The sequence below is a fragment of the Medicago truncatula genome, chromosome 7, assembly GCF_003473485.1.
Source record: "Medicago truncatula cultivar Jemalong A17 chromosome 7, MtrunA17r5.0-ANR, whole genome shotgun sequence".
NCBI lineage: Eukaryota > Viridiplantae > Streptophyta > Magnoliopsida > Fabales > Fabaceae > Medicago > Medicago truncatula.
This window is the reverse complement of record NC_053048.1, coordinates 6940581-6960434: the sequence shown is the minus strand read 5'-3', so window position 1 is coordinate 6960434 and position 19854 is coordinate 6940581. Positions and strand designations below refer to the sequence as shown.

Below are 19854 nucleotides of genomic sequence, written 5' to 3'. Positions count from 1 at the left end.
ATTGTCCATAGTTACATCAAGAGGTTGTGGGTGGTATTTTACACGTTACATTAAACCTCCCAATAAGGAAGGGAAAGGCACCATGATATGATGAAATGAATGAAAGGTGTATGAAGAGGAATTTGATATATTCACACAAAAGTATTCCTTAGAAAATGACCTAAAAGAGGAGTTAAGGATTAGACAATGAAATGTGAAAGTGGTGTTTGAAGAATTTGATGTCAAACCAACCCAACAAGTAACCTTTCCAAACAAAGAAAATCCCATTCAATTAAGAAATTAAAGATAAGGATATGACCCCAATAAATAGTAATCAATACTAATTACTTTTTAATTAATTTTTTAAAAACCCTTCTTTAAGTGTTAAGGGTCAATAACCTATCTACTACACACTACAGCCAGTAAAAAAATTAAACAAATAAAAAAAATCACAGTTTTTTTTTTAATTATTTAAAACCTCATATTCATAAGCAAAAGCCATTAAGCCAAAAAACAAAAACCCTTTTCTCTATTAATCTCCTTCATTCTTAAGAAGAAAAAAAGTGTTTTAAGAACTAAACCCTTTTTTTTTCTTTTTCATTCTTTCTAAAACGCCGTTAACGGAGGCACCGTCACAAAACAGTGGAACACGTTCTCGTGCGTGTCACGTGACTTTTCAAAACCCTAATTTCTCACTTTATGGCTTTGGAACAACCAAACCCTAATTCCGATGATGGAACTGTTAACGGTAACGGAACACCACCGTCCTCCGCCGTGAACGGTGGCGAGGATGGAAAACCAACGGCGAGGTTGCCACGTTGGACTAGGCAGGAGATTTTGGTTTTGATACAGGGAAAGAGTGATGCTGAAAGCCGGTTCAAACCGGGTCGGAATGGGTCTGGGTTTGGTTCGAGTGAACCGAAATGGGCGTTGGTTTCTTCGTATTGTAAGAAACACGGTGTGAACCGGGGTCCGATTCAGTGTAGGAAGCGGTGGAGCAACCTCGCCGGAGATTATAAGAAGATAAAGGAGTGGGAGAGTCAGGTGAGAGATGAAACGGAGTCGTTTTGGTTGATGAGGAATGATTTGAGGAGAGAGAGGAAATTGCCTGGGTATTTTGATAAGGAGGTTTACGAAATACTTGATTCGCCGTCGATGGCGGTGGCAGCGGCTGCAGCTGTGGCTGCATCGGTTGTTGTTCCGGTGAATGTGTCGGTGTCAGTTTCAGAGACGGTTGGTGGGGATGAGGAGGTTCATATTTATGATAGTAATAGGAAAGTGAGTGGTGAAGATGGGTTGTTTTCTGATTTTGAGAAGGATGAGGTTTTGGTGGCTAATAAGGATGTTCATGTTCCTTCACCTGTTCCTATATCAGGTTGGTTACTTTGTTTCATGGATTTATTGTTACCTTTTTTATTGTATAAATGTTATTTTGATTTGATGTAGTACTGATATTTTAGATTGAAATTGTTTTCGGGTCCGTATCGTGTGTGTGAGTCTAACGCGTTGGAGTATGATATCAACACCACATGACGTGCGATTACTTTCGATCAGTTTTATTATTAAATAATTACACATATTGGAGATACATGTGGGTGATGTGTCAGTGTGACGTCAAACACCCGACATGTGTGATTGCATTCAATCATTTTCATTTTTTGAATAATTACGCTTAACAGGGTGGGTACATGTGAGTGATGTGTCAATGTCTAACATGTTAGAGTCTAACATCAAAAAAACACAACCTGTGATTACATTCATTAAGTTTCATTATTCAATAGTGTTAATTACAGGTGTTAGGGTTAATGTCGAATCTGGTGTTAGGTTTGTGTTTTGATAGACACAATTGATTTTGTGTTGTCTTTCTTATTAAATTGTAGTGTTTCAATGTCACTAGCATTGATGGTTTTGGATTTGGAGACACCGTTATTTTTTGTATGATGAAAATACTATACTTCTACTGTTTTTTTTTTTTTTTTTATTCTGAGCAATAGTATTTTATGTTTTAAAGTTGGAGGGTTTGGAGACAATGGTACTGTGGTGCAAGATTTTATAGATTATGATGTTGTTGTCCTTGGTTATTTATTTTTTTATTTTTTTTATTGATTTGCAGAGAAGCAGTTTCTACCACTCCTCCGTGGCTGCCAAGGAGAAGGCAATGCTCCAGGTAAATAGTGTTCTTAATGGATTTGATGATAGACTGAAATTCATGCTTAGTTTTAATACTAGAATGATATGGTTAAACTGTTAACACTTGCTATAAACTAGTTCTTATGTGGTATACTTGGGATAATGATGCGTCCACAGTTTTAACCAATGTTGTCAAATATCTGCCATGGTGGATTGCGGTGGGAAGAATTTTTTTACAACTGCCATCAATTTGTGAAGGATGGCAGCGCCATGATGTTTTATGATGGTCTGCCATCCGCAGTCAATAACAATAGTTTTAACTATTTGATAGAAATCTTTATATAGTTATCCATAAATTTAATGATTGAAATCATGGATAAATCCAAGGTTTTAAATATGGTCTTCTTGTGATTCTTAATATTGTGGAGAATCGCAGTTGAATGTGATGTGGCCTCAACAGCAATCGCATTGCGGCTCTGTAGATATAGCTCTAATCATACAAGCGTACCTTTTTTTGACATACATAGCACCAATTAAAAGCTTTGAGCAATGTTACTGTGGTAAATCATATATTTATCACCAATGTTATTATGATTTGAGAGTTGTGACCTTATATTTGTTTGTCTGAACATGGCTTAGGTCCCTATTCATCTGACCAAGATGATGTGATAGGCCCCAAACTTAGTGCCTATTAATAGTCAAAGTGCTTCATCACAAGATGACAGCACAAAAATATGAAAGCTATCTTCTATGTCTTTTCTTTGTCTCCAAAAATGGTAAATTGTGCTACTTATGTACCTCTCAAATAAGCTAAAACCCTTTAAGGGACAGCTTGCTTTCTTGTCCATCATTTGTTTTATGTTTGTTTCCTTTTATTGTTTATGATGCCTACTGATTCCTACCACAGATGAATTCTGGTTAATTGGTAGAGGGTAAGGCCAGTTGCTTATTTTTTTGCTATTGCATCTTTGGGATTTCAATAATGCTATGAGCCTATGACACACACAGGATTACAACAAACCATTTGTTTACAGCCTTTGTGCAAACAGGACTTGATAGGATACACATGCAATGTGTGATTGTTTATGTAAGATAGGAGTGAATCATTAATTTAGTCCTGAAACTGTACGTGTCGGTTAGTTTGATCTGTTTTTTTTTTTAAATGACAAATGTTAGTATGTTAACTGTTAGTATTTTTCTCCTTGTCAGAGGACTTGAACCCTGAACCTTTAACTCCTCAACTCCTTTAATCCCTTAACTCAAACCAATTGAGCTCCTCGACTCTAAGTTAATTTGTTCTCTGAATTGACAAAATTTTAAAATGGTCTCCAACAACAGTTTTCTTTTGGATCCGTTAATTTCGTTTCTGAAATTGTCTTGGAAAGACAAATGTGTGGATCCTGAAATTGTCTCGGACGGATTAACACCATTGTTTTGGAATTTTGTTAATTTCAGAGCCTAAATCCTTCAATTTTTGGGTTAAATTGGTGATTCACTCAAATTTATCTTGAAAGCTCAAATTTAAAACATGCATCTCTAAAAAATGAATTTGATTGAACTTCCTTACGAATGAATGGTGTGTACCAGTTTTGCTGTATATTTCCCCTAGAAGTGCTACTTATACATTCAGTTAGCACATTGTGTTGCACTTTATGTCTCCTTGTGACTTTTCCTTAGGGGTCCACAATCTAAGCCTACTCAAATAATATGAGCACAACTATCTTTTAGAGTCCATGTCTTAGAATAATATTATCACTTTTCATGAATGGTAAACAGTTTTCTTATCTACAAGCTTCAATTATGCCATTACTTACAACTTTTGACCTTCAGCTTAGGATGTAACTATGTCGAGTACATATAATAGGAATAAAGGTAGGATTTAAGGTTCTGGTTTGACAATCACAATCTATTAATGACATCATTTTAATTTGAATTTGTTTATACATTCCTTTACTTTTATAGGTACCAACAATGAGAAACAACCAGCCTCAAATCCAGAGACGGGTTCTACATCCCAAGGGGAACGTAAGAGGAAGCGGTTCGCAACCAATGGAGACGGCAATGAAGAGGAGGAAAGTTTGCATAGTCAATTAATTGATGTGTTGGAGAAAAATGGGAAAATGCTAAGTGAACAACTAGAGGCTCAGAACATCAATTTTCAATTGGATCGGCAGCAGCAGAATGAAACTGCAAGTAGCATAGTTGCTGTGCTTGATAAGCTTGCAAATGCTCTTGGAAGAATTGCAGATAAGCTGTAGTGCAAGAAGGTTCAGAGTAGTAGTGTACATACCATTTGGAGTCAACAGTAGCGGGTCCCTGCATTATTTTTTGGTCAAATTTTCCCTTACTTTTAGTATTATTAAACTGTTACTGCCATTATAGGACTAGGACTATATACAACCTTTGGGAGTTGCTGCATTTATTCTCTTTTTTATTGAGGTTTTCATGAATCTTTCCCTGGGAAATAATAGTGGTTGTACAGAAGATATTATTAATTAGGTTTTTTTTATATTAATTTCTCTCTACGAGTTTAGGGAATTTTCATTATTGAGTTAGCGTTCGAGGTCCAGTTAGACCCGTTCAACCCGATGATATGTGCCAAACAAACTCATATTTTACTTGAACTCAGTTCAAATCTGAGTCCATATGGAATCAACCTGTTTAAATTCTGGGGGTGTTTGATTTTGATAGCTTGTTAAATTTGCTTTATTATAGCTAAGTTATCATCTATACCACAATTTAAATTGAAAGAACCACATTGGTATAAATTTGCAAAGTAAGAAGTCATTTTAGGTATGTAAGACTTATTCATATGGTAAAAGGTTGCAGAGATATTTGGTATGTTAAAACACAAATTTGAACTTACAATTTTTAACATCTCGACATTTTGTGAGTTTCACTGTAAAACTCAACAAAAGATAGCCATTTTAGAGAGAATAATAGAGAATGAATTGAAACCTTAAATGTATTGATTGAAGACTTAATGGATCAAAATAATAATTTAGGCAAGACCATTTTTCCTAATAACAGTCAACAATAGCTTAGCAAAACACTCTGGCTCTATTTTTTGTTATAATTGTGACAGCTTACCTTTCATGATTGGGTTCAATAGCTAGCTAGCTGTATGCTTGAACTTGCTCAATCAATTTTCTTCACAAAACATTCTTTTGTTAAAAAAAGTATATTTTATTAATCATAGACTATTTTTTGTAGTTTTCCACAGAACTAAAGATGACTTTATTAGAGATTGAAAATATGGATATCTCTTCCATCTAATATCTAACATTTGAATCTTGCTTTGTTAAGTTGCAGAAATATACTGTCTTCTAATTCCACTATACTCAATTTTGTAGGTTTTTATGTATTATTCGAACAATCATTTTATTGACAACTTTTAGGATAACTATAATTTTACAAAGAAAAAGAGGTATAACTCAAGAATCAAATTAATAGAGAAAGTAAATGTAAGTATGAGAAAGAAAATTGTCACAAAAGTTATTAAAATGTAGTTGTACAAATATTATTTCTCGTTTATGCATCACTTATTTGTACAACCATATTTTCACAACTTTAATGACAACTTTCTATCTCATGCTCACATTATATTTTTACTTTCTATCTTTATTTTTTGTTATTTTTGTGTCAATACTTCATTTTTTTTGTAAAATTTTGATCTTTTTTAAAAAAATTATCATATAAATGATTGTTCAAATAACACAACTCTTTTCTATATTATCATATTATCCTTGTATGATAAGTGGTTTTCAATTGTTGTCAAAATTCCTCTAAACATGTCCAAAAGCAATACTCTTTTACAAACTAGTACTCCCTCCGTTTTAAAATGAGTGTCGCTTTAGCCAATTGCACACAAATTAAGGAATGAAATAAAGTAGTCAAATGTCATAACAATTATACTAAAATAACCTTACTTTATAAGAAAAAGACAAACTTAAAATTGTATTGAAAATTGTGTGAGAGAGGGAAATTTGAGTATTTATTGAAGGTAAAGTTGAAAGAAAAAATTTAAATTGCATTGAAAATGTAAAGCGATATTCATTTTAAAACAAATTTTTTTTTTTTGACTATATGGAGGGAGTACTTCATAGTATCTTGAACCAATGTTTTATGATTGAACAAACATGTCCATATGAGAGATGCATGTACCCAAGAATTTATTTCCAAAAGAGTAACATGAAATTGGAACAATCAAGAAAGATGTAAAACACAATTGTGGTAAAAAGGAAAAAAAAAAAAGGATTTTATTATTACTTATTGAGAATGAAATGATGAGCATGCGAGGCAGTATTGGGGAGAGAGAGTGGGACCCCAACATGGTCGGGAAAATGGAGGGAAACTCAGTTTTTGGCCCACCATAGTACGCCCAACCATTTTCTCTTCTTCACAAACAATGACATTTTTTCACTACATACACTCTCCTTTCTGGCGCGTGATGCAACACATGCCATCAAACATGGTCTCAACTAGCCAAATAAATATAAAAAAATATTGTTAGTAAATAACCTAATGATAATGACTAAATTTTTTTAAAAAATATAATCAAAGTAGTATTTATGAAAAGATGTGATATGATTTCTTAAAAAAAAACTATAATATTAAATTTTGTTTTTTTTTGGTACAAACTATAATATTAAATTTAACTTACTCATTTTGACTTAAATATAAATAAAAATGTTTGTGTATTTAGCTTACATTTAGACGAAATACGTTACTACTCATATCTCAAATATTAAAAAAAAAAAAAGAAGTCATACAAAATTGATATATTTAGTTAAAAATTTAAATTAATACATCTACTTTGTTTGAGTTTTTTTATTGCTTGAAATTATGTCTCAACCTAGTGTATGATGAGATACTTGAATATGATAAGTTAATCATGAAACTCTTTTTTTTAACAAGCAAAAATAGAATATATTAATACCGACAAAGTATACTCCTTAGCACAAGATGTATAAAAAATGACCACTAAAGTTTACAATGTAAACCAAAAAATAATACAAAAGGATCTAATTAGTCGATGCCCAAACAAATAAAAGGGCTCGACCACCAACTATGATAGTCTAAGACAAAATTAACATTCTTTGCCTTCATCCACCAATAGGAATAAAGTTTAACTTTATCCAATAAGTGAAGTATGCAATTATCTATATTTTTAAATATTCTATTATTACATTCATTCCACACGACCCAAATACAAAGGAGCCAAACAAGTTGTAAAAAGGAATGTCATGCTTTCAAACCACTTGCCGGATAAATAAACTTAATGAAATGATATGAAAGGAACTGAGGATCCGCCACCGAAAAACCAATCCAAGACCGAACTAACATCCAAAGAGTACCAAAAGTGATGCACGAAATAAACAAGTGTTAAGTTGATTCAACTTCTTCACAACAGGACACGCAGTAGCGAGCTTCTGAAATGATGATACCACGAGACACCAAATTTGATTTTGTTGGTGGTTTGTCAGATGTAGTCTCCACGCAAAGATAGAGATCTTCAGAGGAACATGTTTGTGTCAAATTAAATCTGCAACTGAATCCACAGTAAATGAATTCCGGGAAGTTAAAAATTGAGAAACACCACGAAGTGCATAACCCCCAACAGGGTCAAGCTGCCACTGTCATTGATCTGATAAATGAGTTTGGAAAGAAATATCATGAAGTAATGTCCTACACTCCACTAATAACTCCTCCACCCACGCCCACAAATGTCTCCGCCATTCGATCATGCATATACATTTAAAAAGATTGTCCTGAATATGAGTTGAGTTAGAAACTAACATGATAAGAAATAAGTTATTGATTTATCCACATAGAATATAATTTCAAACATAAATAAAATAATTAATTGTAATCTTTAAACAAATTAAATAATTATCTTGCAATGTAGTTTTATCATTTTTCTGATCAAGTAACATAGTGATTAGAAATTCACCTCTTAAAGATGAATACGTGGATGTGTCTGAGTTCGAGCTCCATCCACTTATATTATAATGCATTGTCTCTACTAATTTAGATAAACTCAAAGAGACAAGTGATGCAACAATTTAGGCTAAATACTTTATTATATGACAACTATCTTATAATTCGAGCTTTACATCTTCTTATATCTTTATTCTATGAGGACTATCTAATAGATCTCCATAGTAAATGAAATTGGATTAAGCAAATTAATCAGCTAATGAAAAAAATGCAAAACAATGTGCGATTGTAATTATTACAATGAGATTATAATAATAAGATTGATTAATTAATCTATAAACGTTACTGTCAAAAATTAATGTAATCTGTCAAGAAAATAAACAAAAGAAAAGGAAAGGTAATTAAAAAAAGAAAAAGAAGGGGGGCAAGAAAGAGAAAAGTGGAAGAAAAAGGAATTCATAGGTGCAACTTTAATCCCCAATTGAGTGTCTTTTACACACATGGGATCCATTCGAGAATTTAGGTCTACATTAATTAATTTAATTCAATTCAACCATAGTTATAGTTAAATTAAATAAACAATTCCCAATAAATAATATTAAACTTTTTTTTTTTTTTTTTACTTTACCATCTTTTCACTACACTCAACAAAGCATAGCTCACAAAACACAAAAAATAGAAGACATCAAAATCAAATCATAAGCAAGTAGCAAACAGTCTCAAACAAACTCCAACGTTGTTTTTGTGTCTCTCTCTCTTTTTCTCTTTCCTCGCTAGGGTTTCTGTTTTTTAGGTTTTTGAACCAAATTCAAAACCAGTGAAATTGATGCAAATGTTTCTTAGATCGAGTGTTGTTGGTGATTCTATAATGCTGTTGTTAAATTGACATAAACCTAGGAATTATCGTTTTTTGAGGAAAAATCAAAATGCAATTCGCTAAGCTTGATGATTCTCCTATGTTCCGCAAACAGGTTTGGTTACACACTCACTCTCTTCTTCTTTCATTTTCATTTTCATTTAATTTTTTTTTGTAAATTTTTTGAATTTTTAAAAAATTAAGTTTGGTGTTGTGTGTATATGTTAGGTGAATTTCATAGGGTAGGGTGTGTGATTGATGTGTTGGTGATAGTTGGTTTAATTTAACCTTGATTTAGGGTTTTTTACTCTTTAGCCCCCGACACTTCTGATCGAAGGTGTGTTTGGTGTCCGGCACAAGTGAGTGTCCGACACAAACACATGTGATCACATTGAATTATGTCATATTTTCATATTACGATAGGTGTTGTCGACGTGACGGTGTTGTGTTGGTGTCTGTGGTGTGTGTTGTATTCTATGTTCGTGTATATGTCAATGTTTCATGGGTTTTTTAGTGTTTGTTTTGTTCTAAGGAAAATAATTTGAAATTGATGGGGTGGGTTAATGCTTGTTGTAGATGATAAATGGAATGTGAGTATTACATATACGTTCTGAAGTTTAATGCTTAAACTTACTCTAGCTATGTTTATGGCTAACATATCAAGGGTTACTTAAGATTCGGGGAAGTCATGCAAATAAAAAGGAAGTCGTTTTATTCAGAGTGAGATATAGACACTAGACAGCGCTTGGTGAGAGCAGTGAGAGTGAGAGAGTTGTCTAGCAAGAGTCCAAACCCTAGTTACCCTAACTAAAGGGGCTTAAACCCCGAACAAGGAGAAATCAGTATCGTCAAATAGCGGCTATAGTGTATCTGAATTTGAACAAATTGCTATTGTTCTCCAATAGGTTATTTAGTTCAAGTGTTATCAAGTAGCAGTGCTGAAGCAATGTAGCGTAGCAGAATTTGAACAAACCACTATTTTCTGCAATTGATCCACAACACAGGGAGGAATATAATTTTTACTCCCAATACTGGTATACCAAAGATATGTAAATTCATTTTCCACAGGAATGTAATTCCTATAGCTGAATTTATCCTTATATTAAACATGCTGTTATAGCCTGTTTATCTTACATTTTATTTGCTGTAAACTGCAAAAATATTGCTTCATGATGCATCTTCGTTGAAATTATAAAATCTTGGGTTGGGTTAGATGTAAAAGGTGTCTTTAGAAGCAATGTTATACCGCTTTTGGTAAATAAAGTCTAACACAGATAGGCACTAAGTCAGTTCGGTTATTTTGTGAACTTAACAATCAATTCCCTATTTCTATGTTAAATTATGCTGGCATTATTAATCCACTAAGGTATTTTTTGAAGATTATGCCATATATTCATTCCTTGCTAATAGAATGATATGATAACTGGAGTCTGTAGGCTAATAAAATTAGTGGTTCTTCTATGAGATTATTTGTGAATGGTGGTTAGAGCTATTTATTGGCAATTTTACAGTGTATGTGTGATAATTTTTTGCTCTGTTACTCCACCTTCAACATAGATGCTGATCTTTTTAACTCTTTCCCCTGATTGTTTTAGAGATTTTATGTAAAGTCATGTCAGAATATTGTATTTGTAGGTTCTTTCTATCTTAATTGACTTGATGTGTGCTAAGATTGTCTGTCTTTTAATTCTTTGGTGAAACAGATACAGGGCATGGAGGAAAGTGCCGAATCTTTGAGAGAGAGAAGTTTGAAATTTTACAAGGGATGCAGAAAATACACGTATGTAGTTAGTATTTGAATAGCATCATTATCAAAATTTATTGATAAATAGCCATGAACTTTTGTGGAAGCAACTATGTCATGCAAATTGCAGTTTATACATTTTTTCAAATTTATAATTCCTTCACTCTCTATGCTATGCTATATTTTTTTTTTCTTTTCAACTGTTGGTTAATTGTTTGAGATCAGCTTAGCTTCTGATGCTGCAACTTATTTAAGAATGGAAAAATATTTTCGTGTATGAGCATTCCCTTATAAGTTTTAACTAAAAATAAGCGTAAGCAGCACAGCACCTTAGTGTTTTAACTTCTGAATTGTGCCAAACCTTTGAATTTCAAAACTACTTACAAGAAAGTAGCTAGGGCAACGTGAAAAAACAAATGAGTTTCTGTTTCCGCATTGATGTGATCGTAAGTTCACCATGAGTCGTATCACACGCTAGAGCCACAAATTCCAAAATTCTTTCCTTTCAGATGCATCCTACAGTATATTATTTGTTTATCTTTCAGGACATTTGTAGGTTTGATACCAAATCTTGAGTAAAAATCAAGAGGTTTTTTTATGAGGAAAAAAGAAAGCATCAACACTGCATAGTGGTTTTGTGTATTCTATTCTCCATGGAGGATGTTTTTCGTAGTGTTTTTAATGCAAAAACCATTTCCCATCATCGAAAGGAAAATTTTAGTGGGTTAATGGATTTACTGTCTGTTCTTTTAGTTTTATTGTAAGAAGTTTCTCACAACTTTTCATAATATATTGAATATTGATTTCAAAGATGTTCGTTATTTTTTAAAGATCTAATTGCTGTCATTTTACTTTCCAGGGAAGGACTTGGAGAGGCATATGATGGAGACATTGCATTTGCAAGTGCCCTAGAAACTTTTGGTGGGGGCCATAATGACCCCATCAGTGTAGCTTTTGGAGGTATTTTTTTTTTTTTTTGCAACATCATGCTTAAAGTAGTTAGTTAAGGGTTTTAGTTCCTCCACAGGGCTGAACTTCTTACGTTCCTGCGCATAGTTGATATTACTTTATCCTCAATGTATTTCTTAATAGATCCATTTTTCATTATAAACTGCTAATGATAAAGAATTATATATTCTATTGGTTGACTAATGTATCTGTCATGGAAGAGGAAAACAATTTCAATTCTTGTTAAGAGAATTTGCATGCAATTTTTCTCTATAATTTAAAGTGGCTATACTTACTATCTGACTCCATGATTTGATTATCGTGATGTTATCTTTGCCCCTAAAATCTTGCCAACGGTGAAACAATTTCTGATTGAGTTTCTAACTTCACTGTAGGCCCTGTTATGACCAAATTCACTATAGCCTTGAGAGAAATCGGGACATACAAGGAAGTCCTTCGATCACAGGTAAGATATTATGCTTCGAGTGCTTTTTAATATTTTCATAGTTCCCAATGACTCCCAATAACACATTTAAAAGAGAGAGAAATTGAAAAGGAGAATATTTTATCCTCCTATCACTCTATTCTTCTTTCATCCAAAAAAAAAAAGGATAAGGAAAAATAGTCATTAATAATTGAAATCCAGTGCCAACACAACGTTAAGATCAATCTTTCAAAGTATAATACTAGAGAGCCGAACTACATTACAATATTTAGCAGTAAACTATTTGGAACTATCGCCCTGGCTTTTTTTGTTGACATAGTGATAGAAACTGGTACCAAACATAAAAATATAATAGATATAACTTACTTTTATTGATAATAGAATATGATTACACAATAGGTTCCCAAGGAGTTCAAGAGTCTTGGGTCTCTCCCAACCTATATCCAGTCCCAAATGAAATGCCTCCTGACGTTCTCCTTCAGATTTCCTATTTATCTAGTAACTTATTCTCTAGTAACTGCCTAGAAACATAACTGCTTCCTAATACATAACTTTTGCACATTAATATAATAATTGCTGGCTAATAAAATAATAACTGCCTAATAATGTTCACTAAAAGTAGGCCTAACATAGTTTGCTTTCTTCCTTTCAGGTTGAGCATATGTTAAATGACAGATTGCTCCAGTTTGTCAATATTGATTTGCAAGAGGTCAAGGTACATAAAAAATATCTTACTATTTTCCTTTTACCCTGCCAGTAAGATGTCTACAAACTAAAGCAAAGTTTGATAGAAATTTAAAAAAAAATTGAAGTTTGTATATTTCTAAAGTGGCAGGTCTTCCAAATGACTTTGCTCTGTATAGAATCTACTTAGCTCTTAATTGAATTGTTTCTTTGTTTAGATTTAGGGTTTAGGATTCAAGTAGGAATTCTTTGGAGCATATACTTCCCTTGTGGAAAAATCAGCACCGTAGTATTTATTTTTAATAGATTCTATGAAAGATAATATCATGGGTGGATGTTCCATTGGTAGAAGCTTGTCAAATTTATGTTATTTTATCCCAACAGCTATTGGGATTTCAGTGCGGAGGGAAGTGTTTTGGCAAGGAGGGACAATCGCAAGCACAATTGTAAAGTGACATTCACATTACTACTTGCTCATTAGTACATATATGATCACAATTTAGAAAAAAAGTTCTTGTGATCATAACAAATAGGCAAAGTTAAATATCTTTGCCACACCCATATCAGAATATATTCTCTCTACTACGAATGTGTCACAAAAAGCGTGCAATTACGTGTCTTTAGTTACTACTCCCTCTGTCTCTTATTAAGCATCGTCTAAGATTATGCACACACTTCTCAACAAAAAAACTTTGACTGTACTAACTTCCATCATAAAATGAGCTTCATTGACGAAAACAACCTTTACTGATAAACTATTAGCAGAATAGTTAGGAGGGTTGAGATACAATTAAGTAAATTAATGCTTCATTGATATTCTAAAATGACAAATAATATAAAAAATATTTTAAACATGACACTTAATATTAGGCAGAGGGAGTGAGACAGTCGAGGATGCATCTTATCTAGATGTCAATTGTGTCTTTTAGTTTGTAAGATGTATTTGAGAAGTATTGAGGAAAATATTTATCAAAATATTTAAGAACTTGTTGGACACTTTCTGTGTTTGCATCGAGAAGTATCAGACATGTGTTGGTATCAGATACGTGTCAGACATCAATCCATTTCTGAAGTTTTTGGGCTTCATAGCAAAGTTTCTTTAGACTTTCAAAACTATGTTACTTTTTTCAATGTTAAGATTTTTTAAGTGTTATTCTTGAAAACATTTTAAGTTTCATAGTTTATATATGGATTTGTTATAATGGATCCTTTCTTAGTGCAGGAAGCACGAAAACGCTTTGACAAAGCCAGCCTTATCTATGACCAGGTGCATTCCTATCTCCAAATGCTTTATAATTTTGCCGCGTAGTTTTTATATTCCTCCTGAGTTTGAAATTTGGATTTGAAATGTAATTTCTATGACAATCATTGATTTACGTAAAACAAAATCAATACACAAATAATTAACTTATCAGTTTGAATTGACTAACTACTAAGATGAACTAATGTCCAGATCTCTAAAGAAACAGAGTGATAAAAGTGCCTTGAAGCATTTATTTTTTAACAATTTACCACTTGGTATTGGATTTTTTCACAATCTTGTTTTAGCCTACACTATTCAAAGCTTCAAAACCGTTTTTTCTCTAATGATTGCCAAATTTGTTACTCTTGCAGACTCGTGAAAAGTTTCTTTCACTGAGAAAAGGTACAAAAAGTGATGTAGCTACTGCCCTAGAAGAGGTAGGCTTTTGTATATCTTCCGTGTTGAGTCAGCTGAAATTCGTTATATCATTCTTTAAACTTACATGTTTTGTGCATGATATAGGAGCTTCATAGTGCAAGAACTACATTTGAGCAAACTCGATTTAATCTGGTTAGTAAATTCATTTAATCAGAAGTATATAAGTAGTTAATTTTACAATTACTCTCCCAAATAAACTTGAAGAGTCTCTGTCCAGGTTACTGCTCTCTCAAATGTTGAAGCAAAGAAGAGATTTGAGTTTTTGGAAGCAGTCAGTGGGACCATGGATGCACATCTTCGTTACTTCAAACAGGTAAACATGTTGTTTTAAATATTCTTTCCCATATTCTTTGTCACAACATTCTTATCTTCGATTCATTTCACTTGTAGGGGTATGAACTATTACATCAAATGGAGCCGTACATTAACCAGGTTTAAAATCAGCTTTGCTTTTAAACCCTTTAATTACATGGAAGTTTATGTTATATTATCAATTGGCACCTCAAGGGTTGTTGATTTGTAAACAGTTGAGCCATAGTGAAAATGCAAATGATTCACTGCCGGCTAATTATTTTGCAGGTCTTGACTTATGCTCAGCAATCAAGAGAAAGGTCCAATTATGAGCAAGCAGCTCTCAATGAAAGAATGCAAGATTACAAACGGCAGATTGATCGAGAAAGTAGGTGGGCTTCTAATGGTTCTAATGGATCTCCTAATGGAGATGGTATACAAGCCATTGGTAGAAGTTCACATAAGATGATAGAAGCAGTAATGCAAAATGCTGCAAAGGGAAAGGTATAAAAGAGAGCTGATAATAGTTGATTGAAATTATTAGTTATTTTACTTTCTCCCATTGGTTTATTTTTAATCTTTATTTTTCTTTATCATTTTAGGTTCAGACTATTCGACAAGGTTATCTCTCCAAGCGTTCCTCAAACTTAAGGGGGGACTGGAAAAGGAGATTTTTCGTTCTTGATAGCCGGGGAATGCTGTATTACTACCGTAAACAATGCAGCAAACCATCTGTAAGAAGTTTAATGTAAACAATAAGTTGGTTTATGAAGGAGTTAAGCCCCTATGTTTCTTTGTAACAAATTTCATCTGATATTATTGCGGTTTTTTATCACGTGCAGGGCTCTAGCAGTCAACATTCTGGTCAGAGGAATAGTTCGGAGCTTGGTTCTGGGCTTCTAAGTCGATGGCTGTCCTCTCATCATCATCATCATGGTGGAGTACATGATGAGAAATCCGTTGCTCATCACACTGTGAACCTGCTTACATCAACAATCAAAGTTGATGCTGACCAATCAGATTTGAGGTTTTGCTTCCGCATCATTTCACCAACAAAGAACTACACTTTGCAGGTTATTTTAATGACTTTTTGAACAGTCTTTTATCTGTATAAGGATGGTGATTAAAGCTTTATATTTTCATTCCTTAATTATGCTTGTCAGTGCAGGCAGAGAGTGCGCTGGACCAAATGGATTGGATTGAAAAAATCACAGGTGTTATTGCCTCATTGCTGAGTTCTCAGATTCCTGAAAGGGTAACTTTCGTATACTTTTGCTTACCATGCTACAATGAATTTTAGTCAGTGTGATTAATGTCACCCATTTTGATCAGTTGTTGCCGGCAAGTCCAATGGGAAGTGGTCATCTCAGGTCTACCAGTGAGAGTAGTTCTTTTGAAAGTTCAGATTTTGATCACTGTGCTGTTGAAGAAAGTGCAGCTGATAGATGTTTTGTGTCTTCACATCTGGAGCGTGCATCCAGAAATTTGAACCAGCAGCGGTCCTGTAATAAAAGTGAAAAACCAATTGAAGTGTTGCGAAGAGTTATCGGGAATGATAAATGTGCTGATTGTGGGGCACCTGAACCGGATTGGGCATCACTAAATCTTGGCGTTCTTGTTTGCATTGAATGTTCCGGTGTTCATCGAAACCTTGGTGTGCACATATCAAAGGTAGACCATACAAATGCACACCCTTTATCATTGTATATGTTATATCTGGAAATCATTTGTTTACTTTTGAATATCATTTGTAAGGATACTTGACAATGATAATAGTTTATTTTATTATAAATGTCTTTATCTTCCATGCATCTTGACTTAATTGGGGTTTCAATTGCCCTGTTCTTTATTTCTCTTCTACTAAATTCTTCTATAAAATAAAAGTTAGAAATCCAACCTTTATAATAAACTACAAAACAAATGTTGATAGATATATTATCAAGTGCAACACATTGCATAAATGCAGAGGTTATAACTGTAACGAAGATTACAGCTGATTCATATACTGTATCCCATAAAAATGTTGGCGACATTGTATTTATTGTTTTAAAAATTATGCATATTCAGATTGGTTGTTTATAGGGAACTCTTCATATGTGAAATGTAGGGATGTTAGCTTTTCATGACTGATCACATGTTTTCTTCCATATTGACAATTTTGGAACCAAAATATCTTGTTTGATACTGTGTTTATCACAACACATGCCTGTTTTAATTCCTTCCCTCTCAATTGGTATTTAGGTTTATTGTTGCTTCTTTTTTGCGATAAGGCTTCAATAATAAATTGATCATATTGCTATTTTTTTCTCCATTTTGTTGTAGGTTCGCTCTCTTACATTGGACGTTAAGGTGTGGGAACCTTCTGTGATAACTTTATTTCAGTCTCTTGGGAATACTTTTGCCAACTCTGTCTGGGAGGAACTTTTGCAATCAAGAAGTGCCTTTCAGGTTGATCTTGTCCCTACAGGGTAAAGAATCCCCACTATTATCTTTGCATTACTTTCACCCATTATTGTTGTGTTATATTTTAACCAAGTATTCCTGATATACACACTTTCTCTAATTATGAAGCTCGAGCAAGTCCGATAAGCCACAAACAGTTTTCATCACCAAACCTGGTCAATATGATTCTCTAGCAGTGAAGGAAAAGTTCATCCAGGCAAAGGTATTCTTATACACAGCTCTTGCTAATGGAGAAAGATGTTCCGTGTTTAAATCAAAACCTGTAAAAAGTTACTTTTATGATTTTGATTGGTTTTTTGGAAAACGATGAAGGATGGATGAAGGTTTTGATTTTCTACTAATTTAAAGTACTATTGTCACAAACAGATTGAGGAAACTGAAGAAAATGATATAGGATTCACACTAGAATTCCTAGGCATCTCATGAAATAGATGAATCACATTTCTAATATTGTATTTTCCTCACCCTTCTTGTTTTCAACTTGGTCTGGAATCAAAGTTATGGTAGTTGCAACTGAATGTCTTCCCTCTGCCAATGTATTTTTCAAATGTCTAAATTATAGCTGCATCATGTGAACTTGTTCTTTTGTTGTTGATGTTACACTCAAAATGGATATTTCCATGAACTGTTTCTGTTTTTTTAATTCCCTTGGCAGTATGCAGAGAAGATTTTTGTTCGCAAGCCGAAGGACAATCAGTACCGACTCTTAGTAGCACAACAGATCTGGGAGGCTGTTCGTGCTAATGATAAGAAAGCCGTATACCGCTACATTGTTAATTCGGATGTTGATGTCAACGTTGTTTATGAGCAAGCATGCAACAACTCTTTAACCCTTGCCAAAGTAATGCTATTACAAGAGCAGGCAAACAATGATAACAGCCCTAATTTGGCAGGGAACACATTGGACTGGTCCTCTAATTGCTCTATGAATTTGGTAGGCAGTAAAGAAGGCCAGCCGATGCTCAATCTCGAAGGGTGCACACTACTTCACATTGCTTGTGAAACTGCAGACATTGGAATGGTGGAGCTCCTCCTGCAATATGGCGCAAATATTAATGCAACTGATATGAGAGGCCGAACTCCTTTACATCGTTGTATTCTCAAAGGAAGATCTATAATTGCAAGATTACTGCTTTCAAGGTCAGTGTGATAACTTTATGTAATGGTTTTTGGTTTATGTGTCAGCTTCACCTCTGTGACATTGCCATTTGACTTAGTCATCATTTCAAGTATTAATGGGCTATATGCTGATTCGTGTATTGAGATTTTATGATTCAGTATCTCTGTCCCTAATTAAGTCCCCTTTGAAAAGGAAAGAAATCTTCTTAAATAACTAAATATATTTATTATTTTTTCAAGGCTAAAATATGGTTTTAGTCCCTACAAATATGCCTCGTTTTGGTTTTAGTCCCTGTAAAAAAAAAATTGTTTTTGGTCCCTGCAAAATTTTTTGTTTTTTAAAATAGTCCTTGGAGGGACTATTTTCAAAAACAAAAACTTTTGCAGGGACCTTTTTAAAAAACAAAATATTTTGCAGGGACCAAAAACTACAAAATGGGTTCAGTCATCATGTGCCACGTATGCAAATCATCACAAAAATGGGGTCAGGGACTATTTTAAAAAACAAAAAATTTTGCAGGGACCAAAAACAAATTATTTTTTTTACAGGGACTAAAACGAAAACGAGGCATATTTGCAGGGACTAAAACCATATTTTAGCCTTTTTTCAAATATACCTCTAATTATTACTACAAAGTGTCTTAGAAGAAGAGAAGTAGGAGTTGAACACATCCATATACAAAAGGGTATTTTAAGAACATCAATACACAAAATAGATACATTAAATACATACTTTTCTTAGTATATTTGAAAATACATGGGGTTTTATCCATGGTTCATTAATGGTGAATAGTACTGAAATCTGCAACAATGCAGGGGAGGCGATCCTCGAGCCGTGGATGAGGATGGAAGAACTCCTATTGAGCTTGCTGCAGAATCAAATGCTGATGACAGAGTAGTCCATGCTCCATCAAATGATTCTAATGGATGACACTAATAAGAAAACTCTCTGGAACTCCAAGTATATTATATATAAGATATTGAAGATTGAATTATGTAAATTTGTATTTTTTATGAATCAAAAAGATGTTTTTTTTTGTTTTTGTTTAAGGAAACACCACTAGTATGAAGAGTTCAAAAGGAGTGTGGTAGGTTGTAATGTCTGCCCCTTGGTAATCTTGTACAAGATAGTGCTAAGATTTGTAATGTAAAATGACTGCATTGGTCTTTAGTCAAGAGCACTGGTGTACTAGAAGAGCCAAGCAACAATTTAGTAATGTTTTTTGTGTATTTTTCTTTTGCTTCTTTTAGTGATGAAGATGTGATACATTAGGCTAGGGTTTTGTGCATCCTATGTACATTGGTTTATTTTTGTGAAAGGTTTTGTGGTTGTTTTTCACCTTTGTATTACTGGATTATTAATTGGCAGGGCATTACTCTTGAGTATGTTTCATATCCCCTTTTTTTCCTCTCGTTTTTATATTGATAAAAGATAGGGAAAAGAGAGAGAGAGAGAGAGCATCAATCCTTTGTTCTTTTAAAATTTGAGTTGAGCCGAACTCAACCTTACAAAATCAAGACACATGTATTTCGATCATAGATTTCCAACATACTTAAATCATGTCCCGAACTTT

General features: G+C 33.5%; 2 protein-coding genes across 2 annotated transcripts; both read left to right on the top strand.

Annotated features, from left to right (window-relative positions):
- Positions 1-471: 471 nt before the first annotated feature.
- On the top strand, positions 472-4791 carry LOC11445596 (trihelix transcription factor ASR3). The gene is made up of 3 exons (XM_003621575.4): positions 472-1354; positions 2093-2146; positions 4072-4791. The coding sequence occupies exons 1-3, from the start codon at positions 679-681 to the stop codon at positions 4365-4367; spliced, it is 1026 nt and encodes a 341-aa protein (XP_003621623.1). The 5' UTR covers positions 472-678; the 3' UTR covers positions 4368-4791.
- Positions 4792-8688: 3897 nt separating this feature from the next.
- Positions 8689-19627, top strand: LOC11441813 (ADP-ribosylation factor GTPase-activating protein AGD3). The gene is made up of 19 exons (XM_003621574.4): positions 8689-9020; positions 10609-10685; positions 11509-11609; positions 11993-12063; positions 12695-12757; positions 13949-13993; positions 14341-14406; positions 14492-14539; positions 14625-14720; positions 14798-14839; positions 14987-15202; positions 15301-15432; positions 15541-15771; positions 15867-15953; positions 16031-16369; positions 17021-17166; positions 17270-17363; positions 17817-18301; positions 19097-19627. Exons 1-19 carry the CDS (start codon positions 8976-8978, stop codon positions 19209-19211), a joined length of 2499 nt encoding a protein of 832 aa, XP_003621622.1. The 5' UTR covers positions 8689-8975; the 3' UTR covers positions 19212-19627.
- The last annotated feature ends 227 nt before the right edge of the window (positions 19628-19854 follow it).

Excerpts from the sequence above, each read along its gene's own strand:
- LOC11441813 (XM_003621574.4), top strand. The coding sequence starts at position 8,976 with ATGCAATTCGCTAAGCTTGATGATTCTCCTATGTTCCGCAAACAG. Across the intron at positions 14,840-14,986 it reads TGGAGCCGTACATTAACCAG|GTCTTGACTTATGCTCAGCA; the intron begins GTTTAAAATCAG and ends ATTATTTTGCAG. Across the intron at positions 16,370-17,020 it reads TTGGTGTGCACATATCAAAG|GTTCGCTCTCTTACATTGGA; the intron begins GTAGACCATACA and ends ATTTTGTTGTAG.
- LOC11445596 (XM_003621575.4), top strand. The coding sequence starts at position 679 with ATGGCTTTGGAACAACCAAACCCTAATTCCGATGATGGAACTGTTAAC. Across the intron at positions 1,355-2,092 it reads TTCACCTGTTCCTATATCAG|AGAAGCAGTTTCTACCACTC; the intron begins GTTGGTTACTTT and ends ATTGATTTGCAG. Across the intron at positions 2,147-4,071 it reads AGGAGAAGGCAATGCTCCAG|GTACCAACAATGAGAAACAA; the intron begins GTAAATAGTGTT and ends TTACTTTTATAG.